Here is a 26,825-nt window from a genome sequence, read left to right as displayed (position 1 = left end):
ATATTATCAAATTATTGCAATTAGAAATTAGATTGTCTTTAGTATGTATGACCTTCTCGATTTTGTAATGGGCAATAAGCGGCCTTTAAAGAGAAGATAGTTCAGGTACAGTCAAGATACATTCCCATAAGGAAAGGGAGGGCAATCAAAACAAGAGCTCTGGGATGACAAAGGAATTAGAGAGTAGGATGAAGCAAAAAATGGCAGATATCAGCTTGACAATACAAGGGAAAATCAGTGTGAATAGGAAAAAGTAAGAAAAAAGGCAATAAAAGGAGCAAAGAGACTATATAAGAATTGATCAGAAGCTAAAAGGGAATCCAAAGGGGTCTTCTATAAGCATATTAACAGTAAAATGATTGTCAAAAGAAACAGTGAGACTGATTAAGGACTAAAATGGAGATCTATTGGTCAAGCCAGAAGATATGGTCGCAGTAATAAATGAGTCTATTGCATCCAGAAGGAAGATGACTCTGCCAAAGTTCTGGTAAACAGGAAGCTGCCAGAATACTGAATGAGATTTTAAGAAGTAAATAAAGAGGAGGTTCTATAAAGGCTGGCCATACTTATTTTTATTTGTTCATAGAATGTGAGTGACACCAGCAAGGCCATCCTTAATTGTTTTCCAGAAGGTGGTGGTGAGTCACCTTCTTGAACTGATGCTGTCCATGTTGGGTAAATACACCCACAGTAGTGTTGGGAAGGAATTTCAAAATTTTGACCCAGCAAGTGAGAACAGCAACATATTTCCAGTTCAGGGTGATGTGTCACTTCAAGGGGATCTTGTGGTGCTCCCGTAAATCTGCCAGCCTTGTTCTTCTAGATGGTAGAGATTGCAGGTTTGGAAGGTGCTGGCAACAAACTTGTAGTGGATGTCAGCTGGTCTGGATGAGATACATCCTACGTTGCCAAGAAGCAAGTTTAGAAATTGCAGAGGTATTGACCCATAATCTTCCAATCCTCCTCAGATGCAGAAGTGCTGTCAAAGTACTGGAGGATTTCAAATGTTATAACCTCATTCAAAAACAGGAAGAAGGACAAACTGGACAATTATAGGCCAGTCAGTTTAACGTCAATGGGAGGAAACATGAGCAAGAGAAAATTAATAGCCACTTGGGCAAGCATGGATGATTAAAGGAGAGCCAGCATAAAATTATGAGCAACAAGTTTTGTTGAGGTAAAAGAAGAAAGGGTGGATGGGACCAGTACTATTGATGTTGTATATTTGGACTTTCAAAAGGTGTTTTATAAAGCATCACATGTTAGGCTTAACAGCGTATGGGATAAAAGCAGCAGTAATTGCAGATACAAAATTTGCTCAGGCACAGAAATCAAACAGATGTGGTGAATAGCTATTTTATGGAATGCAGAGAGGTAAACAGTGAAGTTCCCCAAGGTTCAGCGGTAGAACTTGAAGTTACAGATCAAAATTTCAAAATTTGTAGATGACACAAAACTTGGAAGAGTAGTAGTGAGGAAAATAGCAATGGACTTCAAAAGGACAAGACAGACCCATGGAATGGGCAGACACATAGCAGAAGATGCATCTGCTCATTTTTCCAAAGTGTAATACAATTTTAGTACAAGTGTAATACAATGGTACAATTTTAAAGGGGGTGCACAAAGAGAGAGATCTGAGGGTTTTCTGCAGAAATCTTTGAAGTGGCAGGAAAAGTCAACAAAGCAGTTAATAAAGCATGCGAGATTCTTGGCATTATAAATAGAAGCATAGAGTACAAAAGCAATGAGGTTGTAGTAAATCTATATAAAGCACTAGCACAGCCCCAGCTGGAATAATGTCTCCAACGCCGGGCAAAACACTTTAGGGGAGGGTACGAAGGCTTTGAAGAGGGTACAGAAGAGAAATACTAGAACGGTTCAAGGGATGAGAGAAAACAGAGTCAGGTGGGCAGACTGAATAAGCTGAATTTTTATCTCCGAATAAGCTGAGTTTGTTCTACTTTTGTTTTTATTCATTCACGGGATGTGGGCTTCGTTGGCTGGGCCAGCATTTATTGCCCATCCCTAGTTGCCCTTGAGAAGATGGTGGTGAAGTGCCTTCTTGAAATGCTGAAGTGCTGTTAGGAAGGGAGTTCCACGATTTTGACCCAGCAACAGTGAAGGAATGGGAATATATATCCAAGTCATGATGGTGTTCCCATCTATCTGCTGCCCTTGTCCTTCTAAATGGTAGTGGACATGGGTTTGGAAGGTGCTGTCTCAGGAGCCTTGGTGAATTCTTGCAGTGCATGTTGCAAATGGTACACACTGCTGCTACTGTGCGTCGGTAGCGGAGGGAGTGAATGTTTGTAGATGTGGTGCCAATCAAGCGGGCTACTTTGTGTTGGATAGTGTTAAGCTTCTTGAGCGTTGTAGGAGCTGCACTCATCCAGGCAAGTGGGGAGTATTACATCACAAACCTGGCTTGTGTATTGTAAACAGTGGACAAGCTCTGGGGTCTCAGGGCGTGAGTTACTTGTTGCAGGATTCCTAGCCACTGACCTGCTCTTGTAGCCACAGTATTTATATGGCTGGTCCAGTTCAGTTTCTGGTCAATGGTAACACTCAGGATATCGATAGACGGTAATGCCATTGAACGTCATGGGGCAATGGTCAGATTCTCTCTTGTTGGAGATGGTCATTGTCTGGCACATGTGTGGCATGAATGTTACTTGTCACTTGTCAGCCCAAGCCTGGATATTGTCCAGGTCTTGCTACATTTGGACATAGACTGCTTCAGTATCTGAGGAGTCACGAATGGTGCTGAACATTCATCAGCGAACATCCCCACTTCTGACCTGAAGATGAAGCAGCTGAAGATGGTTGGGCCAAGGACACTTCCTAGAGGAACTCCTGTGGTGATGTCCTGGAGCTGAGATGACTGACCTTCAACAACCACAACCATCTTCCTTTGTTCTAGGTATGACTCCAACCAGCAGAGAGCTTTCCCGCTGATTCCCATTGACTCCAATTTTGCTAGGGCTCCTTGATGCCATACTCACTCAAATGTGGCCTTGATGTCAAGAGCAGTCACTCTCACCTTATCTCAGGAGTTCAGCTCTTTTATCCATGGTTGAGCCAAGGCTGTAATGAGGTCAGGAGCTGGGTGGTCCAGGCGGAACCCAAACTGGCATCAGTGAGCAGGGCCTGAATTTTACCCTTGGTGGGCGCACGTGATTGGCAGGCCCACAACCAGTCGGAAAACGGGCACCACCCGCAATCGGCCCCCAACCACAACTTCACGCTGGCTGGCCAATTAAGGCCCGCCCAGCATAAAATGCATCTTCCCAATGTTCGGGAAGAGCCAGGCGCGGGCCTGTCGGCCGCCGGGTCCAATGGCAACCCAGCAGGTGGTTTTAAAACGGCACAGACAGCTTCTTGAAGGCTGCCAAGGAAGAACATATTTGCAGCATTCTGAAGACCTAAGTTATGGCCTCAAGTGTGGCTGGAGACACCAGGCGGGGGAGCAGGTTGGGTGGGCACTCAGCCCCCGATTCTCGGACGAGTGCGTCACGGTCCTCCTGGAAGAGGTGGCTGCCAGAAGGGACACCCTCGTCCCCAGAAATGGAAGGAGGCCACCGCACATTACAAAAAGAGCTTGGGAGGAGGTGGCAGCGCAAGTCAGCGCCCATGAAGTACTGTGGTGCACATGGGTGCAGTGCTGCAAAAGGTTTAACAACTTGCTACACTTGGGAAGGCTGAGTACCAGGTTGGCATAGATCAATGTATTGAAATGTTAAGGTCTGGCCGTCCCCCCATGAAGCTCAGAGGTGTTAAGAGTCTGAGTGCCAATTGTCCATGATGCTGGAGCTGGCCAAGGGGTTGAGCCCTGGCTGCTTGGACTGAGTGCCTTGTGGCTTGAGGGTCACGACTTGGATGTGCCCTGCAAGGTGTTCCTCAGGTGAGGTTGGCCAGCTGCAACGGCGCTGCAGGTAGAGAGTGGACTAATCCAGGCTCCTCTGTCCTTTTAAGAGATGACCATAACAACACTGAAAGATTGTGGATAGGCAGAGGACCCCCAAACCTCCTAATCCTACCCAGATTTGAGCAGGACACCTTGGAGCTGGAGGGGTGCCACGCATCTCAGTCAACCAGCCAAAGAGTCGCTGGGGTGTCCGACAAAGGTAAGAGTGCAGTGCACAGAGGTGAGTGTTTCGGATGGTGCAAACATTCTTGTGTACTCTCTTCATTGATGGGAGCCCCAAAACTGGGGTCCCCATTTATCATTGAAAGACAATGGCACCGTGATGTAGCTCTCCATTGTCTCACCAGGGTGCCTGGCATGCACAGTTGACAGTGTGATGACTTAGCCTAATGACATTTTGTTGTTCTATCTTAAATTCACCAGTATGCACTCAATCTCAGGACTCTGAAGAGCCACCCTCGATGCAGAGGACCACCAGGCTTCACATGCTACCTGCGTCACACCCACTCTCTGAACCAGGCACTAGTGCAGATACCAGCACCTCGGTGGGCGTTAGATCTTCAGCTAGAATTTAGGAGCACAGCAGCGAGGGCACTTCACATTCACTTGAGGAGGAGGAGGAGGCAGAGGCAGAGAGTGCCCAGGGCGCCGACAATCGGGGAGACTGCTGGAGCCCAGGACCATGCTGAGTTGAAGGCAGATGATGAGCCATCCATTAGGCGGCAGGTGCTGGATGTCCAGTGGGATGTGCGGGAGATCTGGCCGAGGTCCATGAGGGTATGCACACTGTGGTCTCTGTTGTGGAAGAGTCCATGCGAAGCATAAGTACTGCGTTGACCATCATGGCCAAGTGCACTGCCTCCTCCATTGAGAGTGTCGTGACTCTCGTGGAAAGACAGCTCCAGAGAGAGAATCAGGGGTTCCTGGCGTTGCGCTCAACCTGCAAGCCCTCACACAGGCAATAACCTCAGGTGGTCATTGCCAGTGTGGGAGGTGGAAGAGGCACCCAGTATCCCAGCTAGGTGTCCATCCATCAATGGCGAGCAGGAAGGTCCAGAGTGACCTCTGGTTGGCATACGAGTTGCTTGTCATTTCTGCAGGCTCCTTTCAGGGCGCTCTGGATGACGGCAGCAGCTCCTCCACCCCTTTGCCAGTGACCGTGGCATCTGATGAGGCTGCAATGGCTGGGGAGATGCACTGGCTGCTCCCTCCCAGGGGTTGGCCATCACAGGCTCCACTGGCCAGAGGGTGATGCCAAAGTTGTCAAGGCTAACAAGACACCAAAGTCAGCAGGCTACCTCCAATGCCTGGGTGTGGGGGGGGGGCACCAAGACATAGTGCTCGCAAACATGTTTAAAACACCACGAGCACAAGAGGGACTGGTCATGGGTGAACTTCTGTTGTGTAATGTTTTGTTTATGTTTACTGGTCTGGAATGAAGACCAGATAAGGTTATGTTAATTTGTTTGGATTGTCAAAATGAGATTAATTTTGTTTTTGTCGTAATGGCCTGAGTATGCTTCACCTTTTTTGGTGCAGAGTACACCAGTATGTAGTGCTGAACATGAGTAGCTCTACAGGCACTGAGTGGACTTTGGGCTCAAATGAAAGGGTCATTTCAGACATCTGGGGTGGAAGCAACGGCCCTGGCACGAGGTGGAAGCAGATCTTTGGCAACCTAGCTGAAGGAGTGTTGGATGAAGGCGGCCCTGATGTCTCTGCCTCCCTAAAGGATAGAGGTCTGCCTCCACACCCTCAGCGTTCTCCTCACCTTGCTCCTCTTTTGACTCACTACTGAATTCATCATCTGAGGCCTGCGCAGCTAGTTAAGATCCTCTTCTTCCGATGGGTTCCCCCTTGCTTGTGCTAGGTTGTGGAGTGCGCAGCATGCAACCACTATCAGTAACACCCACTCTGGTATTGCAGTGCTCCCCCTGAGTGGTCCAGGCATCTTAAGGGCATTTTCAGAAGACCTATGATCCTCTCTGTCACCACTCTTGTGGAGGCATGACTCCTATATAACGCTGCCTCTGTTCTTAGGTGGCAGAGAGGCATTGTAAGACAACTTTTCAACAGATAGCCATTATCACTCATCAGCCACCCATCCAGTCAGGCTGGAGCATTGAATACCCTTGCCACCTGGGAGTGTCTGAGTATATAAGCATCATAGTAGCTGCCAGGGGACTGTGCACAGACTTGCAAATCTGGATCCTGTGGTCACACACTGTCTGGGTGTTCATCGAGTGGAATCCTTAAGAATGAAGCTCAGAACAGAGATAAAGCTGTAAAGTTCAAATAAGCAATCAACTGCAAACTATCACCTAAACGCCTCACTACTCACATCGGCAATGCTGCTGACCCTTGGATGAGGTTTTGCAAAATGTGAGCTGCCCGCCTGCCCATTTTGCCTGTGCTATGAGCGCAAAATCACACAGGCAACATAAAGTCAGGTTCAATTGGGTTTTTAATGGCCTTAAGTGGCCTCTTAACTGATGGCAGCTGCGGCTCCGACACCCATATGTGCCCGCGGACCTGAAGACTGCACACATGCGGGATGACGTCGGGACGCTTTCCCAATATCTTCTTGTGCTATTTTACGCCCGATTTGGTCGGGCGCACGCCCACGAGTTGTAAAATTCTGCCCCAGGTTATTGCTAAGCAAGTGCCGCTTGATAGCCCTTCCATTACTTTACAGATGATTGAGGGTAGAGTGAGGGTAATTGTCCGGGTTGGATTTGTCCTGTTTTTTGAGTACAGGACAGGGTGGGCACGGGGAGATAAGAAGTAGTTCTTCAGAGGTTAAGGTCAAATTCCCAACAACGAATTAAAATTCTGATGCAATAATTAGCAGTTGCTAGTTTAGCTAATAAAGCAAGCCACATGACATGCTAGTTAGGGCAGTAAAAGGAAAGTGTAGGAACACAAATTAAGTTTGGAATGAGTGGAATAGAAGGAAATCCTACAATATGGAGGCTACAGAACTTCCTCATTAACAGCATATAGGAGGATAATGCTATAACCATCAAGAAATTGGAGTGAGTAATTGTTTTGTTATAATGTCCAGTGCTTCCAAGCCCCTAACATATATTAAACAATATTGTTCAGCAGGGGTGTAAGAACTGCTTAACATGATGGTCCCCTCAGACAGTGTGAGGCAAGTTTAGAGTCACCCCACGATGTGAAAATGGCTGGGGTGACAGTTTCTTTGATTGCACCTGGCAACTGGTAACACATATTCAGCAGTATAGCCGAAGAACTTATTTTCTGAAAACAGAAATTTAGGTCCACTATTTTGCAAAAATATTGATGACATCTCCTTCGCAGTTTCCTTCAAAATAAAAATCTTATAAAAATAAGCTCTATCTTTTGGTAAAATTATATAACATAATGGAAATATTCTGCAGGACTTCATCAGGTGACTCACAGATACCCACATTTAATGCAAAAAAGGGAACTGTAGTTTGAGTATTTTGAAAAAATGCTGATCCTGCTACATTTTGCATGATAATAAAACATTGTGCAGCACACTACAGCGTCATAGAAATTTCTCTAGAAATACAGCTACACATGCACACAGCAAATAATATTACAGTTCGTTCATAAGAAGTTAAAAATGTCTGAAAATGTTTGATCAGTGGAGTCTTAAAGAAATTATAGAATGTTTCTCTTCATTAAAAAAACAGTACTTACCATCATTTTTTCAAAGAGATCTAAAATCTCTTTCTCAGAAAGATTCATAAAACATTCCTCAAACACTGGTTGAGCTAGTGGCAAGTCACACATAGCTGTTTGAGAGTCAGTAGGATGCTGTATGTGAGGTTTCTCTTTTTTCGTAGCTGACTTTCGAAAACTGGTTAATCTGTCACGCTGTCAAAATAAATAATAATAAATAAATTATATTAAAATAATGCCATTTAAAGCTTCCTGCATTTATACATTTGTCTAAAATATTGTGTTATGAGCACATCCTTTACAAAATCATGCATACTTGCAGTGATTTTATCTGTGAATAATACACAGCCTCATGCTTAATTTGTGACAAAGCAGCATAATTATAGTTGAGTATCAAATGAAAGGTTACACCTTGCCCTTAAAATGCTCATGCACTAAATAAATTGTGGTAGGATAATTTGATTTTCAGTTTGCTAGGCAGTTTTGATACACATAACACCTTAACAATCATATAGTTTCACTGATATGCATGCAGTCATAGCTTGTTATAAAATAGCTTTGGCCTTATTCTAGATAAGGTTCCTTTTAATTAATAAGAGGATAAACAATATAAATCGCAAATAAAGGATTTCCACACTTTATCAGCCGTGGCTCACTTAGTAGCATTCTCACCAGAGTGACAACGTTGTGGGTTCAAATCACATTCCAGGCTTTGAACACAGCAATCTAGGCGGACACTCTAATGCAGCAACTTCAGAAGTGTCATCTTTAGGAGACGACATTAAAGATGAGCATAAAAGATCCCATGGCTCTACTTCAAACAGCAAGGAAGTTCTGCATCCTGGACAATATTTGTCCTTCAATCCATGTCACAAAAATCAGGTTATCTGGTCATTTTCACGTTGCTATTCTGGGAGGCCATACAATGCTTAAATTGGCGCTACATGTCATACATCACAACAGTGACTATAATTCAAAAGTGCTTCACTAGGGAATCCAGTCATCATGAAAGACACTATATAAATGCAAGTCTTTTTTTGTTTTAACGTGGTTTGACTGCAGGTTAAAGTGTAGACACTGAAGCACTAATGTCAACTGATGCATCAAAATGTCAGTTGGTTAAACTATTTATACTTTATGTAGTTTAATAACCCAACTTTTCTGAAGTCATAGCACAGTGCAGTAGTGATTCAACACACAATATCATACAAATGGTACGATGTACCTTTGTGCCTTTGTAACCCACATGACAAGACCCTGAGCTCAGTTTGCTGTTGGAAAAGATGCAGAGCAGAGGTTTGCCCTTTCAGGCAAGTCACCCTAAGACAGCCTCACACACTATGATGTCCAAAAACAGTTATTCATACAAGTCTTAAAAATTGATAGGTTGTCTGCCTGTTTTCTCAAAAGTGGTGATGGGGAACCTAATGATCGAGACAAGCACACTTCAAAATAAGTTTAAAGTGAAATTCAAGATACTTAGCTATTTTAAAACTCAGTCACCTGAATAGCAGAGTCGTCATAGTCATTCAATAATGGAAGATTTACTTATGTTGTGCCAAGACAATAAAACATTCAACAAAATCTATATCAATTTTAAGTGCCCTGTATCAGTTGTTAGCTTGGCATGCATAGTTAGAACATACATAATGTAAGTTAGGAAAACCTCATTAAGTATAAAGACGCTTTTAACTGGCTCGTTCATGATCGATCTTGTTGAAGTGCCTGTAGGTTGAGTTTCTGTCCATTAATTCAGCTTAATATAAATTATCTCCTCAGTCATGAGAAAAACACCAGGAAAATCCATTAATTATGGAATATGCTTGTGTCATGCACAATATATAACAATCCAATCTCAAAAGAATATATCTTGGGTTAGAATTCTGATTAATAAAATAACAGTCACCAGGAATAGGCAATCCATTTATCATCATATTTAAAATAAATTTAGAACCTGCATAGTCATTAACAGGAAATAATTTGTATAATGTTCAAATTGTTTTCAAGAATGGTCAGGGGCTCCCAGTTTAGCACAACTGATTTTAATTTCTCCACTCAGTACAAGTGTAGCAGTGGCCAAGATATCTCTGCAAACATTGCAGTTTAGTTTTAATTTTTTTTTAAATGTATTTAAACACAAGATTGAATTGTTATTGTAAGCACCTTGTTGATAACAATGGCTTACTAATTATAATCACATTTAAATTCCTTAGAATGGTGAAAATTCAAACGTTTATCCTAAGTCATGATGGGTCTTAACCATTTCACCTATTTCTTTTTCTAGAGTCAAGCAGTGCAATTCAAATTTTCCGAAATTTCCTTTAACCAGCTTATTGACCATCTTTCTTTTTGACTGAAGTACTCTTGTAGCTGTAAGTTTATTCAATACATTATATGCAGAAGTCATAAACTCTGAAAGCATAAACTTAAGAAAGGAGTCCTATTTTAACTAATGCAATCCCATAGAGTGCTAAATAGGTTCATTCAGCAGGCTGAGAGAGTAGATTTAAAATACTAGAAGCAAAATTGAGGAAATGCATTAAATGTTCTCATTAGTACCAGGTTATTCCTGAGGCAGAACAACTAATGCCCATTTCTACAAATATTGAGAAGGGATGTTAAGAACTACAATTTTTAGCATGCATGGTTTAGTGATTTAGGTAGATTCCAGAACAGGCTTACCACATCATCCGCCAAAGTTTTTATGTTAAGGTTCTGTAGAAGGCAGAGAAGAAAAAAAAAGAAAACATCACCCACAGCTGCAAAATATACCCAACCACCATAACAAACTTTTAAAGCAGTGGATCATTGTACTGAAAAGAAGAGTTGAGTGTTAGGAGTCTAGATTTAGAAAATCCAAAACTAAAGTGTTTCCGGTTATGGCTGATATTTTGAGACCTGGAGTTTTGTTGTACTCTCCATAGAACTCCCAAGCTGAGTAGAAATTGTTTTCCTTATGCACAGAGCTGCACCAACATTTTTTCACAAAAGAATTTCCAGTGATATTGCACGATGCATTGCTGAAATGTAGCTTAAGTAAGGAAAATAAATGAACTAAAACCTTAATTATTTCCCACTTTACGAAGTGAAAATGTTCAATCAAATATACAATGATATTTCAACCTGCATACTAAAAGAAATAAAAACAGAATTACCTGGAAAAACTCAGCAGGTCTGGCAGCATCGAAGGGTCATGAGGACTCGAAACGTCAACTCTTTTCTTCTCCGCCGATGCTGCCAGACCTGCTGAGTTTTTCCAGGTATTCTGTTTTTGTTTTGGATTTCCAGCATCTGCAGTTTTTTTGTTTTTACTAAAAGAAATACTCCATTAAGTGTGCTACATCACCTCAGACATCATCCCTTTTGGAATTTTGTACCAAATAGCTTGTTAGTCAGAGGATCTTCCTCACTCCTCCAGATTCCTATGTTTCTAAGTAGGTGCGAGCACAAAGGCCGGTTTTGACAGAATAATAAGGGTAAGATCCCAATTGCATCAGATCAGTTAGAGAAAGATGAAGGAATGGTGGACGTTTTGCACATGGAGGTATAAAGTAAATTACAGAGAAGTACATAATACAACATTTTCTCGTTTAGTGTATCTCTTCATACAAGTGATAAACCACGTTAAAAGACTACAGCATAATTTTACTAAAGGATTACATAGGATACACAGCACAGAAACAGGTCATTCGGCCCAACTTATCCACCCAAGCCTCCTTCCATCTTTCCTCATCTAAATCTATCATCGTAAACCTCTATTGCCTTCTCCCTCAAAAGCTTGTCTAATTTTCCCTAAAATGCATTTATACAATTCACTTCAATCGCTCCCTGTGGTAATGGATTCCATATTCTCACTGCTCTTTGGGTAAAGAATTGTCTTTTGAATGCCATGTTGGATTTCTTGGTAACCATCTTATATTGATGGCCTCCAGTTATGCTCTTCCCCACAAGGAGAAGAATTTTCTGTATCCACTCTATCAAACCTTTCATAATTTAAAAACTTTCTGTTTGGTCATTAAAAAGAAAAGAGACCTAGCCTGTCAATCCTTTCCTGATATGTAAACCCACACATTTCTGGTATCGTCCTTGTAAACTGTCTCTGCACCCTCTCTCCAGTAACTCTATGTCCTTTTCATAATATGGTGACTGGAGTTGCATGCAATAAATGTGGTCTAACCAAGGTTCAAATCAAAGTTTAGCACAACTTTTCTATTTTTCCAGACTCTCCCTCCAGAAATGAAACCTTGTGCTAGGTTTGCTTTTTTTAATGGTCTTGCAAACTTGTGGCACAACTTTTAGTGATCAATATACTTGTACTTTTGTTGCTTACAAAAGATCCTGGGCATCACATAACGGGACATCACCACCAATGTAGAAGTGCTACAAAGAACTGGTCAGACACCTGCGGGACATTGTGACGGAGAGACAACTAGGACTGGCAGAATACGTACTTCGCTTCCCAGATGCACATCCCAGTAGGCAATAGGATGGACACCACCAGATAGAAAAAGAAGATAGGCTAGCCAAAGGAGACCTGACAAAGTACGTTTAAGGAGCACGTTCAAGAGCAGGACACCACCTGGGTTAGAGCGAAAAAATTGCAATGGGCTGAGGCTAGCGGTGGAGCCTTGCTACCTATTGTCCCGCATGGGACTAGAGGAACTAAGTATAAGTAAGCAATTGTATTTCTTAATAATTTTGAACGACCAATCAATGCCAGAAAAGTTGAGTGAAAGTATCAAATTGCTCAGCCATGATCTAATCAAATGGCAGGGCACACTCGAGGAACCAAATGGCCTACTCCTGCTTCTAATTCATATGTATGTATATACTCTAAATGATTAACACGTGGGTGGAATTCACACAAGAAGAATTTCCCAAGCACAATTTCATAACTACGACACGACAATGAGTTGGGTGCTGCATCATCTGGAGCTGTTATCATAACTGACAATTTATGTAAAATCTATTTCTATGTAGTATCATGGGCCTTTAAGGAGCAAACCTCTAGAAACGATTACCAAGTATCCACCATTCTACGAGGAGAAGGGGAGAAGCGGCACTCGGTAAGCTGCTCCTTCAGAGAGCCAGCACAGACACAATGGGCCGAAAGGCCTCCTTCTGTGCTGGAATCAACGATTCTAGTGAACTCACACTGGCATACTCAATGGTTACGCTCTCAATCAAGAGCTTGGTAAGTGTCACTTCCATTCAGGACAACAGGTCATGTCTCTCTGAGATTTGAATTTTGCTGATGCTCATAATGACAACATGTACACAGTACCATTCCTCAACAATTGAGTTGTTCATATGTTTTCCAAGTTCATACCTCCTCAACTCTAATGATCCTTAATACAAGGAAAAAATGAACAGAGGTATAAATAACTTAACTCTCCTAATTCCTGCAAACATAATCAGTGTGTACTTGAGAAAGGGTACAACTAATCAGAGAAAAAGTGTGAAAAAGAAAGTTAAAACATTGTATTAGTCGTTGCCGTGTCCTGACCTGCTAACATTAATACCACTCAGAGGAGTCACAAGGGTACTTAGCATGGGGAAACTGAAAAACGATTTTCAGAGTTACAAAGGAAATAGAGGCAGGAGTAGACAATGCTGCACCTCAAGACTGCTCCCCCATTCAACACAATGACGGCTGACCTTTGGCTTCAACTCCATTTTCTCCCCCCCTAACCCCCCATCACCAGGTCCTTCAATTCCCTGACACACCAAAAATCTGTTCATCTCAGCCTTAAGTATATTCAACAAAGGTGCATCCACAATCTCCTGGGGTAGAGGATTCCAAAGATCACAACCCTTTAGAAAGAAATTTCTCCTCATCTTAGTCCTAAATGATCAGTCCCTTATCCTGAGACTGTGCTCCCATATTTTAGACTCCCCAACCAAGGGAAACAACTACTGTATCTACCCTGCCAAGCTCCTTCAGAATCTACTATGTTTCGATGAGATCACCTCTTATTCTGTTTGTTTCTATCTAGTAGCCAGTCATCTATCCATCCTAATACATTACCCCCTAACTCCATGAGCCCTTGTTTTGTACATTTAACCTTTTGTGTGGCACCTTCTGGAAATTCAAGTATACCAAATCTACTTTATCTACACAACCAGTTACATCCTCAAAAAACTCTCAATAAGTTTGTCAAACATGGTTTGATCAAGGGGAAACTATGTTGAACCTGTCTGGTCATGCTATGAGTTTCCAAGTGCAATACTAAGACTTCCTTAAGAGATGTCAGCACTTTCCTGACAACTGATATCAGGCTAACTGAACTGTAATATCTGATGTTCTCTCCCTCCTTTCTTGAATGTCAATGTTACCTTTGCTAACTTAATGTAGGGAATTTTAGAATATCATAACTAGCACACCCATTATCTTTGCAGCTACCTATTTTAGGACCCTAGGGTGTAGTCCCTTAAGTTTCTCAATACTTTTTCTCTGCTGATATCAATTACCTTAAGTTCCTCCCTCGAATTAGCCCCTTGGTTAACTTCTATTTCTGTACGTAATGTGTGTCTTCTGTTGTGAATACAGCCACAAAATGTTTGTGCAATGTCTAGGCCACTGCCTCAATTCCTTGAAAATTTCTCCTATCTTTGCATTTAAGGTCCAACCTTTACTTTAGCTACTCTCTTCCTTTTTATATACTTCTGAAAGCTCTTACAATCTGCTTTAATTATTTTTTCATTCTTTCATATGATGTGCACATCACTGGCATGGCCAACATTGGTTGCCCATTCCTAATTGCTCTTCAGAGGGTGATGGCAAGCAGTCTTCTCAAACCTCTGCAGGCCATCTGGCGCAGGTACACCTACAGTGCTGCTGGGAAAGGGGTTCCAGGGTTTTAAACATGCAACAATAAAGGAACGACGGTGATATAGTTCCAAATCAAGATGGTGTGTGGCTTGAGGGGAACTTGCAGGTGATGGCATTCCTATGTGTCTACTGCCCTTGTCCTTCTAGGTGGTAGAGGTTGCAGGTTTGGAAGGTGCTGTCAAAGAAGCCTTGCTGCGTTGCTGCAATGCATCTTATATATGGTATACACTGATTTCACAGAGTTGGTGTTAGAGAGACTTAGTATTTAGGTTGATGGATGGGATGCTGATCAAGCACACCGTTTGGTCCTATATGGTGCCAGGCTTCTCGAGTGTGATCGCAGCAGCGCTCATCCAGGCAAGTGGAGACTATTCAATCATATTCCTGACTTGTGCCTTGCAGATGGTAGGCAGGTTTGAGGAGACAGGAGACAGGACTTGCCTCAGAAATCCTAGCCTCTGACCTGCTCTTGTAGCCACAGTATTTATATGGTTGGTCCTGTTCAGTTTCTGGTCAATGGTAACCCCAGGATATTGATAGTGGGGGATTCAGCAATGGTAACGCCATTGAATGTCAAGTCAAGATGGTTAGATTCTCTCTTGCTGGAGATGGCATTGCCTGCCACTTGCGTGGCACGACTGTTACTTGACACTTGTCAGCCCAAGCCTGAATATTGTCCAGGACACAGGCACATGGACACAGGCTGCTTCAGTATCTAAGGAGTCACACATGGTGCTAAACATCATGCAGTCAGCGAACATCCCCACTTCTGACCTTATGATGGAAGGTCATTGATGAAAAAACTGAAAATGGTTGGGCCTAGGACACTACCCTCATGAACTCCTGCAGCAATGTCCTGGCGTTGAGATGATTGGCCTCCAACACAAAAACCATCTTCCTTTGTGCTGGTACGGCTCCAACTCTCTAGTGGAGAGTTTTCCCCCTATTCCCATTGACATCAGTTTTGCCAGGGCTCCTTGATGCCACCCTTGGTCAAATGCTGCCTTGATATCAAGAGCAGTCACTCACCTCAAATTCAGCTGTTTTATCCATGTTTGGAACCAAGTTATAATGAGATCAGGAACCAAGTGACTCTGGTGGACCTCCAACTTATTATCAGTGAGCAGTTTGTTGCTGCATAATTGCCATTTGATCGCGCTGTGAACAACAGCTTCCATTACTTTGCTAATGATCAAGAGGAGGCTGATGGGGTGGTAGCTGGCCGGGTTGAATTTGTTCAGCTTTTTGTTGACAGGACATATCTGGGCAATTTTCAATTTTATTCCTTGTTAGTTTACTCTCATTCTATTTTTTTTTTAAACTTTTTACTCCACTTTTTGGTGGCTCTTCATTGGCTTCTAAAATCTGCCCAATCCTCAGGCTTACGACTATTCTTCACAGCGTTATTAACCCCTTCCTTTAATCTAATGCTATCTTTAACTTCCTTAGTAAGCCATGGATTAATGGATCTTTCTTACTGAGCTTTTGTTCTTTAATAGAATGTATTTTTGAGGAACATAATGAATTGCTTATTTACTATAGTACCTTTTAGTCTATTTATGCAATCAACCTTAGTCAGCTCTCCCCTCAAACCTATATAATTAGAATTGTTTAAGTTTCAGATTCATGTTTGGGACTGAGTGTGTCATTTTCAAACTTAGTATGTAATTCAACTGCATTATGATTATTTTTTTTCACCAGTGGATCTTTTATATGAGATTGCTACTTAATCCTGCCTCATTACATAGTACAAGATCTAAAATAGGGTTATCCCTAGTTGGTTCCACAGTGTCTTGTTCCAGAAACTGTCACAAAAGCCTTCCACAAACTCATCTTCCAAACCACCTTTGTCCATTTGATTGGTCCAGTCTGTATGAAGATTAAAGTCACCCTACACTGCCTTTTTTACAAGTTTATATTCAAGAACAGTGAGCAGGGCAAATCAAGTTTATTCAGCATCTAAAATAAAAACAACAAGCGCAGAAAATACTCAGGTCAGGCACCAAAAATGCAGAGGACAGAGTTAACATTTCAGGTCAATGATCTCGCATCAGGACATCTTGTTTTCATTTCGGATTTCCAGCAGTCACAGTATTTTGATTTTGGAATTAACATCTCAACTTGACATATCTGAGCCTCGCTGCTTGACATGAATGCTGAGTGATGACAGCATCAAACTTGTAATCATGTTGTGCCTTAAATGCTGAAATAATTCCCAAGTAGGAGAAAAGATAGGAATTCCAAGTCTAAATCAGCTGGGGAGCATCATTTGAATATGTTAACACATGACAAAGTGTAATGCTGAATGCTTCTTCAAAAACACATGCAATGCTTCTAGTTCCATAGCAAGAAGGAAGGTACGCTAAGCTGTTCAACACTCAGCTTACCAGGTTTAAAGCACCTTAGAATGTGCTGATAAATTTTAAAACTGAAAGTTTGCATGGCAGCACTTGTTGATTTAGTCATAATAGCTCTTATGAAATGAAAGCTGATAACTAAACTTCAAGAATCCATAGATTTCATATTATGAAATGAGAAAAGGCTAATTAATAACCTTGCTGTAAAGGAGACTTTAGGAAACCTTAGGAAATAGTGACCATAATATGATGGAATTTCACATTAAGTGTCCTCAGCCCAACCATCTTCAGTTGCTTCATCAATGGCCTTCCTTCCATCATAAAGTCAGAAGTGAGGATGTTTGCTGATGGTTGCACAATGTTCAGCACCATTCATGACTCCTCAGATACTAATGCAGTCCATGTCCAAATGTAGCAAGACCCGGACAGTATCCAGGCTTAAGCTGACAAGTGCCAAGTAACATTCGTGCCACACAAGTGCCAGGCAATGACCATCTCCAACAAGGCAGAACCTAACCATCGCCCCTTGACATTCAATGACACTACCACCACTGAATCCCCCACTATCAACATCCTGGGGTTACCATTGACCAGAAACTGAACTAGACTAGCCAGATAAATACTGTGGCTACAAGAGCAGGTCAGAGGCTGGAAATCCTGCGACAAGTAACTCACTTTCTGACTCCCCAAAGCCTATCCACCATTTATAAGTCACAAGTCAGGAGTGTGGTGGAATATTCCCCACTTGCCTGGATGAGTGCAGCTCCAACAACACTCAAAAAGTTTGATACCATTCAGGACAAAGCAGCTCGCTTGATTGGCATCACATCACAAACCTTCACTCCCTCCACCACCGACACACAGTAGCGGCAGTGCACTACAAGATGCACTGCAGGGATTCACCAAGGCTCCTTCGACAGCACCTTCAAAACCCACGCCCACTACCATCTCGAAGGACAACAGCAGCAGATAGATGTGAACACCACCACCTGGAAGTTCCCCTCCAAATCACTCACCTTCCTGACTTGGAAATATATCACCATTCCTTCACGGTCACTGGGTCAAAATCCTGGAACTCCCCTCCTAACAGCACTGTGGTGTACCTATACCACGTGGACTGCAACGGTTCAAGAGGCAGCTCACCACCACCTTCTCAAGGCCAAGAAGAATGGGCAAAAAATGGTGGACCAGCCAGTGAAACCCACATCATTTGAATGATTTTTTAAAAATGTTTGAAAATGATATAGTCTTTCTGAAACTAGGATCTTAAATCTGAACACGAAGCTACACAAAATGAAGCTACAAAGGCAAGTTGGCTGTGGTAGATTGGGAAAACACACTAAAAACTTTGATGTAGACAGTTAATGGCTGGCATGTAAAGAACTATCACATGGCCTACAACAAATAAACATTTCTCCAAGATACAAAAACCCAACAGAGGAAAGGTGAATCAACTGTCGCTAACAAAAGACGTTAAAGATTGCATTAGATCAAAAGAAATGGCTTACAAGATCAACAGAAAAAGTGGAGAAAGCCAGAGGATTGGGAGCAATTTAGAATCCAGCAAAGGAGGACCAAGGAACTGAAAGAAAGGTTAAAGACAATATGAATGCAAGCTAGCAAGAAACATAAAGGCAGACTGTAAAAGCTTCTTTAGGTATACAAAAAGGGCAAGATTAGCAAGGAAAATGTGGGTCCATTACAGGCAGGGACTGGAAAATTTATAATGAAGATTAGGGAAATGGCGGAGTTCGTTTGTGTTTGTCTTCATGGAGGGAAATACAAAAAATCCCCCAGAGTGTGAGAAAATGAAGAACTGAAAGAAATTAGTATAAATAAAGAAGTAGCACTCAAAAACTTGATTGGAGTGAAGGTTGTTAAATCCCCTGGACCTGATGTTCTGCATCCCAGAGTGTTGAAGGAGGTAGCGATAGATAGCAAATGTATTGGTAGTTATCTTTCAAAATTCTATAGATCAGGTAAAGTTTCCTGCAGGCTGGAAAGTAGCAAAAGTAACCCCGCTACTTAAAAAGGGAGGGAGAGTGCAAATGGAGAACTGCAGATCTGTTACTCTGACGTCAATAGTACGGAAAACGTAGAATCTATTATAAGGGATGTAACGACTAGGCTCTTGGAAAATAATGATATGATTGGGCAAAGTCAGCAAGGATTTATGAAAGGAAAATCAGATTTGACAAACCTGTTGGAGTTTTTTGAGGATGTTACTTGTGGCACAAATAAGGAGAACCAGTGGATGTGGTGTATTTGCATTTTCAGAAGGCTTCCATTAAGGTCTCACACAAGACATTAGAAAACAAGATTACAGCATATGGGATTGGGGGTAATATACAGGTATGGATTGCGAATTGTGAACAGACAGAAAAAAAAGAATAGAAATAAATAAATCATTCTCAAGTTGGCAGGCTGTTACTAATGGGGTACTGCTGGGGTCACAGCTATTCACAATCTATATAAATGATTTGGATGTGGAAACTAATTATAATATTTCCAAATTTGCTGATGACACAAAGTAGATGTGAATGTAAGTTGTGAGGCGGATGCAGGCTAAGTGAATGGGCAAGAACATGGCAGATGGAATATAATGTGAATAAGTGTAAAGTTATCCACTTTGGTAGGAAAAAAAAACAGAAAGGCAGAGTATTTCTTAAATGGTGAGAGGTTGGGAAGTATTGAAAGGGATCTGGGTGTCCTTGTTCATGAGTCGCTAAAAGCTAGCATGCAGGTGCAGTAATCAATTAGCAAGACAAATGTTACATGGGCCTTCATCGTAAGGGGATTTGAATACAGAAGTAAAGATGCCTTAATGCAATTGTATAGAGCTTTGATGAGACCTACCTGGAGTATTGTGTGCAGTTTTGGTCTCCTTATCTAGAGAAGGATATACTTGACCTAGGAGTGCAATGGAGGTTCACCAGATTAATCCCTGGGATGGTGGGGTTGTCTTACTGGGAGACACTGAGGAAACCTGATCTGTATTCTCTAGAGTTTCAAAGAATGAGAGGTGATCTCATTGAAACTTAGAAAATTCTTAGTGTGTGTGACAGGTAGATGTAGATAGGATATTTCTCCTGGCTGGTGAGTCTATGGCCAGAGGACACAGTCTCAGAATAAAGGGCAGGCTACTTAAGACTGAAATGAGGAGGAATTTCTTCACTCAGGAGGTGATGAATCTTTGAAATTTACTACTCCAGAGGGCTGTGGCAGCTCAGTCATTGAGCATATTCAAGACAGAAATTGATAGATTTCTGGATACGAATGACATTAAAGGATATGGGGATAGCACAGAAAAGTGGTATTGAGGTAGATGATCAGCCATGATCTAACTGAATAGCAGATCAGGCTCAATGGGCCGAGCCTGCTCCAGCTCAGATATTCCTATATTCCATAGGTATGTGGAGATAGTCATGTATGAAAACAATGCTATTTATGGAAAATGACATCTTGGAGATTGATATGCATTGTGAAGTCTTCTACAATGCCCACCAAGGTTTCTTCTGGACAAGAGCAGCAATTTCATGAAAACAACATCACCGTCAAGTCACACACCATCATAATTTATGCATATATTGCCATTCCTTCATCATCACTAGGTCAATATCCTGGAACTTCCTACTAAATTCTATTGCAGGGACATCATCATTACTGGGACTGCAGTGGTTCAAGACAGCCAATCATTGACTCACACAACTAGGATAGACAATAAATGCAGCCTTGCCAACAGCATCCAAAAACAAATGAAAAAAAAAAACTGAAATCAAAAGCAAAATCCTTGTGTGTGCTGTTATAGTTCCAATTGTTTTTAATCACCGGAGATTTTGTGACCAATATCAACAGTATGGATTTAACAAAGCTGCAATTTACTACTATCTTCACTCAGATTTAACATTTTTTTTGAAGTGACAACTTCTGTCCTTCCCTCTCACTTTATTAGTGAGGACAGAATCAAAATATTGGCAAGCACTCACTGTCAAAACTCACAAATGAATAGTTATCACCTGGCTATGGAACAGAACCCCAGCAACAAATCAATGCCTTCAGTAAGAGGTGGTGAAGAGAGCAATTTTGCCAAGAAACTCCCAGTTGGTTCAGAGCTACAAATACACATGGCAGAATCGATTGCAGTCTGCCATTTGTTGTCAGGTATTCTGCAAGAAACATATGCAAGATAGTGGTCAGAAAACCGATGCAATCCCAGTGTTGGCAGAAGTTAATGAAAAGCTAGAAGATTAGCTGAATTACCGAGACAATTACAGATAAGAGTGGGTTGATTAACAAGTTGTTGCGGTCACTCAGGATAACAAATTCAGTATAAGTGTTGGTCTGATCAGTGGCAAAGGAGAAGCAAAGTAAACACGATGATGAAACGTTAATTTCTGCAGTTAATGCCTCCAGTGCAGCAAAATGCTGAATGTGGATAAATGCTAAACTATTACATTCTTTAAGCAGTTTTACAAGTTGTTTTGAAAATCTAGTTCATAATTCACGTGTTTTAGTATATAACTTAGTTTTAGGAATTAACATTTAAACTGTAGAAAAATGGGGCCTCTGGGTGAGAAACTGATAAGCAACCCTGAAGTAAATGCAATTCAGTCAAGTTTGGAGTTAATTAAAAGCTAAACTGTGTTTATCTTACAAGGTCAGAGTCGATAGAAACAAAAATTTAAACAATAGATGGCCCATTTCTGGACCTCTTGGTAGAGTCGAACTGTCTATTGTTATCTCCATAAAAGAAGATGAAAGCTCTCAATTCTGGAAAAAGGTCAAAAAACTCCATTAGAGATAGAAATTATTCATTTGGCCTGCAGAATCAGAGTTGTATTCAAGGTAAAATAAGTTGTTTGTATTTCTGTTTCAATTGTCCTAAAACATGCCATGTTGCAATACAGTCATTCAGGGTGCAGCCTTAGTTAGAAGGTTCTTTTATTTAATTTATCTGTGTGCGTTTGCTGTCAGAAGCTGACAGTTCAGTTTGGGCTTCATGAGGGAAAAGCAGCTGGAAGATGTGCTTTAGCTTGCAGCTAGTGGAAGAAATCTATCGTGGTCCTCACAGAACCTTGTGGCAGAAAGCAGTCAGCTTGAATAGTTAGCTTGGCAAGAGCTATACTGAAGCTGTGGCAGCAGGCTGGGAAAAAGCAGTCTATGTATGCCCAAAGTCAGGACAAGGAGCTGGAGAGTCCACAGCCGCAAATCTTTAAAGAAAATTGGAGAATCACTTAGCTGAAAGCTAATGGAAGGGACCCCATTAAATTTGTACCTCGAGGAATAGCTGGAACATGAAGGAGCATTTAGGTAAATTCCAAAGGGCTGTGGCATACCTTTGGGCTGGTCCTGGGAAAAATGAGTGAATCTTCAAGACTTCACAAGACAAGAGAACTCTTGGCAGGGTGGGTAGGTGGGGAAGCAGAAGTAACAAGTGAAAATGAGTTCAAAATATACGTGGTTGTAAACTATAGTGTTAACTTAATAGTGCTTTCTTTGTTTAATTCTTTTTCATATTCAATAAAGGTTGTTTTTGTTGAAAACTGAAATCTTGTGATGTAGTTCTATCAGTTAATTGATGGGTATTTGATTTCTTATTTAAACGTTAATTGTCCCTAATAGGATCATAACAAAATGTGAAATGAAATAGTCTGATCTGAAACTTGGGTCCTAAATCTTAAAGGAAACTACGAAGGCATGAGGCATTGGTTGGCTAAGATAGATTGGGGAAAGTCATTAAAAGGCATGACAGTAGATAGGCAATGTTTAAGGAACAAATTTATGCACTTCAACAGTTATACAATCCTTTCTGGCACAAAAACACACCAGGAAAAGTGGTCCAATAATGGCTAACAAAAGAAATTAAGGGTAGTATTAGATTCAAAGAGGAATCATATAAATTTGCTACAAAAAGTAGCAAGCCTGAGGATTGGGGGCAGTTTTCAATTCAACAAAGGAGGACCAAGAGATTGATTGAGGGGACAAATAGAGTACGGGAGTAAACTTGCAAGGAACGTAAAAGCGGACTATAAAAGCTTCTATAAGTATGTGAAAAGAAAAAGAATAGCGAAGGCAAATGTTGGTCCCTTATAGTCCAAAACAGGAGAATTTATAATAGAGAACAAGGAAATGGCAGAGCAATTAAACAACTCCTTTAGTTCTAGCTTCATGGAGGAAGACACAAATAACTTCCCATAAATGCTAAAAAAAACCTGGGGTTTAGTGAGGAAGAATTGAAGGAAATTAATATTACTAAAATAATACTTGAGAAATTAGTGGGACTGAAAGCCAATAAATCCGCAGGGTCCGATAATCTACATCCCAGGGTACTAAAGGAGGTGACCATGGAAATAGTGGATGCATTAGTTGTTATCTTCCAAAATTCTGTAGATTCTGGAACAGTCCTGACAGATTCAAAGGTAGCAAATATAACCCCAATATCTAAAAAAGGAGGGAGAAAACAGTGAATTAAAGACTGGTTGGCTGAACATCAGTGGTAGGGAAAATGCTAAAGTCTATTACAAAGGACGTGATAACAGGACACTTTGAAAATATCAACAGGATTAGACAAATCAATATGGATTTATGACAAACCTACTGGAGCTTTTTGAGGATGTAACGAGCAGAATAGATAAGGGAGAACCAGTGGATGCCGTGTATTTGGATTTTCAGAAAGCTTTTGATGAAGTCCCACAGTGTGTAAAATTAAAGCACATGGGTTTGGGGTTAATATATTGGCATGGATTGAGAATTGTTTAGCAGACAGTAAACAGAGTAGGAATAAACTGCTCTTTTTATTTTAAATGGTGGCAGGTGGTAACTAGTGGGTGCCATAAGGATCAATGCTTGGACCCCAGCTATTCACAATATATATCAATGATTCGGATGAGGGAACCAACTGTAATATTTCAAAGTTTGCTGATGCTACGAAACTTGATGTGAATGTGAGCAGTAAAGAGGCTAAGAACAGTAAAGAAATATCTCCCAAAAGGTTTAATTTAATTTAAAGGGGTAAGTCATGGCAGGAGAGCTCAAAGTCATGGTGTGCTCCTTGGCTCTATGTGTGAAGCCGGGAACATTTCCAGTGCCTGGGGCCAGCATGTGTGCAGGAAGTATCTCCAGCTGCAGCTCCTGGAAGCCTGGGTTTCAGAGCTGCAGCGGAGGCTGGGGACACTGTGGAGCATCCGCAAGGTGGAGAGTGTCATGGATAGGTGATCACACCGCAGGCTGAGAGTCCACAGGCAGGAAGGGAATGGGTGACCACCAGGCAGAGCAAGAGGACTAGGCAGGCAGTGCAGGAATCTCCTGTGGCTATTCCCCTGAAAAACAGATATACCACTTTGGATACCATTGGGGAGAATGGTCTTCTCAGGGGAAAGCAACAGAGTTGTTGCGCCACAGTTGGCTCTGCTGCACCGGGAAGGGGTAAAAAGTTTGGGAATGCAATAGTTATAGGGGATTCAATTGTAAAGGGAATAGATAGGCCTTTCTGTGACCGCAAACGAGACTCCAGGACGATATGCTGCCTCCCTGGTGCTAGGGTCAAGGATGTCTCAGAGCGGCTACAGAACATTCTGAATGAGAAGGGTGAACAGCCAGTGGTCATGGTACACATTGGTACAAGCGACATAGGTTAAAAAAAAAGGGATGAGGTCCGAAAAGCAGAATGTAGGGAGTTAGAAAGTAAGTTGCAAAGTACAAGCTCAAAGGTAGTGATCTCAGGATTACTACCAGTGCCACGTGCTAGTCAGAATAAAAATAGCAGGATATATCGGATGAATACATGGCTGAAGAGATGGTGTGAGGAGGAGAGTTTCAGATTCCTGGGACATTGGGACCGGTTCTGGGGGAGGTGGGACCAGTACAAACTGGACGGGTTACCCCTGGGCAGGACCGGGACTGATGTCCTAGGGGGAATATTTGTTAGAGTGGTTGGAGACAGTTTAAACTAACATGGCAGGGGTATGGGAACCTATGCAAAGAGTCAGAGGTGGCAGAATCAAGGACAAGAACAGAAGACAGAAAAGGGAATAAGAAAAGTGATAGGCAGTGAAATCAAGGGCAAGAATCAAACAGGAACACAAAATAGTGGGAATGGGACAAGTAATGTTAAAACAACAAGCCTTAAGGCTTTGTGCCTGAATGCGAGGAGCATTCGCAATAAAGTGGATGAATTAACCACGCAAACAGATGTAAACAGGTATGATATAGTCAGGATTATGGAGACATGGCTGCAGGGCGACCAAGAATGGGAACTGAACATTCAGGAGTATTCAGTATTTAAGAAGGACAGACAAAAAGGAAAAGGCGGTGGAGTTGCATTACTGGTTAAAGAGGAAATTGACGCAATAGTGAGGAAAGATATTAGCTCCGACGATGTGGAATCGGTATGGATAGAGCTGAGAAACACGAAGGGGCAAAAAACATTAGTGGGTGTTGTATATAGGCCCCCAAACTGTAGTGGTGATGTTGGGAATGGCATTAAACAGGAAATTAGAGACGCATGCAATAAAAGGAACATCTGTAATTATGGGTGACTTTAATCTGCATGATTTGCACATGGGATTGGGGGTAGTGTATTGAGACGGATAGAAAACTGGTTGGCAGACAGGAAACAATGAGTAGGAATAAGCGGGTCTTTTTCCGAATGGCAGGCAGTAAACAGTGGGGTACTGCAGGGATCATTGCTGGGACCCCAGCAATATATATTAATGATTTAGATGAGGGAGCTAAATGCAATATCTTCAAATTTGCAAATGACACAAAGCTGGGTGGGAGGGTGAGCTGTGAGGAGGATGCAGAGGTGCTGCACTGTGATTTGGACAAGCTGAGTGAGCGGGCAAATGCATGGCAGATGTAGTATAATGTGGATAAATGTGAGGTTATCCACGTTAGTAGCAAAAACAGGAAGGCAGATTATCCGAATAGCTATAAATTGAGAGAGGGGAATATGCAATGAGAGCTGGGTGTCTCGTACACCAGTCGCTGAAGATAAGCATGCAGGTGCAGCAGGCGGTATAGAAGGTAAATGGTATGTTGGCCTTCATAGAGAGAGGATTCGAGTACAAGAGCAGGAATGTCTTGCTGCAATTATACAGGGCCTTGGTGAGACCACACCTGGAATAGTATGTGCAGTTTTGATCTTCTTATCTGAGAAAGGATGTTCTTGCTATAGAGGGAGTGCAGCGAAGGTTTGCCAGACTGATTCCTGGGGTGGCGGGACTGACATATGAGGAGAGATTGAATCGGTTAGGATTATATTTGCTGGGGATCAGGAAAGTGAGGGGAGATCTCATAGAAACCTATAAAATTCTAACAGGACTAGACAGGGTAGATGCAGGAAGGATGTTCCCGATGGTGGGGGAGTCCAGAACCAGGGGTCACAGTCTGAGGGTATGGGGTAGACCATTTAGGACTGAGATGAGGGGAAATTTCTTCACCCAGAGAGTGGTGAGCCTGCGGAACTCGCTACCACAGAAAATAGTTGAGGCCAAAACATTGTAAGTTTTCAAGAAGGAGTTAGATATAGTTCTTGGGGTGAAAGGGATTAAAGGACATGAGGAGAAAGCGGGAGCAGGCTATTGAGTTGGATGATGAGCCATGATCATGATGAATGGCGGAGCAGGTTCAAAGGGCCAAATGGCCTACTCCTGCTCCTATATTCTATGTTTCAATTTCCACCATTCCCTAGCCTTCACATGGTCAATTGCCAACTCTTCACTTCCTTTCCTTGCATTTTCTGTTTCCATTTCTCGAAACAGGCTAATGACCAATACCCACTGAATACCACCACAATCCTGTTCTTGTGTTAACCAGGAAGCAGAGTGCTGATGAGAATGATTCCCTGTTTGAAGAGATGAGACTTGTAGAGATTTAAAGACCAAAGTCACCAGAGGATGCCTTGCCATTGGAAATCTGGTCAATGGTGCTCAGGAAATTGAGCGAAGGGACTTTTTAAAGGACATTGAAAGACTCATCTTGGTGCAGCAGGGAGACGGGATCTTGTTGGAAAGTAAGGAGGAGTTTGGGATTTTATCAA

The 26,825-nt window shown here is 41.9% G+C and overlaps 1 protein-coding gene across 6 annotated transcripts in view; it reads right to left on the bottom strand.

Moving 5' to 3' along the window:
• diaph2 (diaphanous-related formin 2) overlaps positions 1-26,825 on the bottom strand; it is an 865,163-nt gene that overhangs the window by 776,283 nt on the left and 62,055 nt on the right. For 5 of the 6 annotated variants that reach the window (XM_041195327.1, XM_041195330.1, XM_041195331.1 and 2 more), the window contains exons 2-3: positions 10,280-10,312; positions 7,616-7,792 (exon numbers count right to left, since the gene is read on the bottom strand). In XM_041195327.1, coding sequence (XP_041051261.1) covers positions 7,616-7,792; positions 10,280-10,312 — 210 coding nt within the window. The remainder of the gene's footprint in view (positions 1-7,615; positions 7,793-10,279; positions 10,313-26,825) is intronic. The other variant, XM_041195329.1, reaches the window with a different exon arrangement.

The sequence above is a fragment of the Carcharodon carcharias genome, chromosome 9, assembly GCF_017639515.1.
Source record: "Carcharodon carcharias isolate sCarCar2 chromosome 9, sCarCar2.pri, whole genome shotgun sequence".
In the NCBI taxonomy this organism is placed as follows: Eukaryota; Metazoa; Chordata; class Chondrichthyes; order Lamniformes; family Lamnidae; genus Carcharodon; species Carcharodon carcharias.
This window is presented reverse-complemented; position numbering and strand designations above follow the sequence as displayed.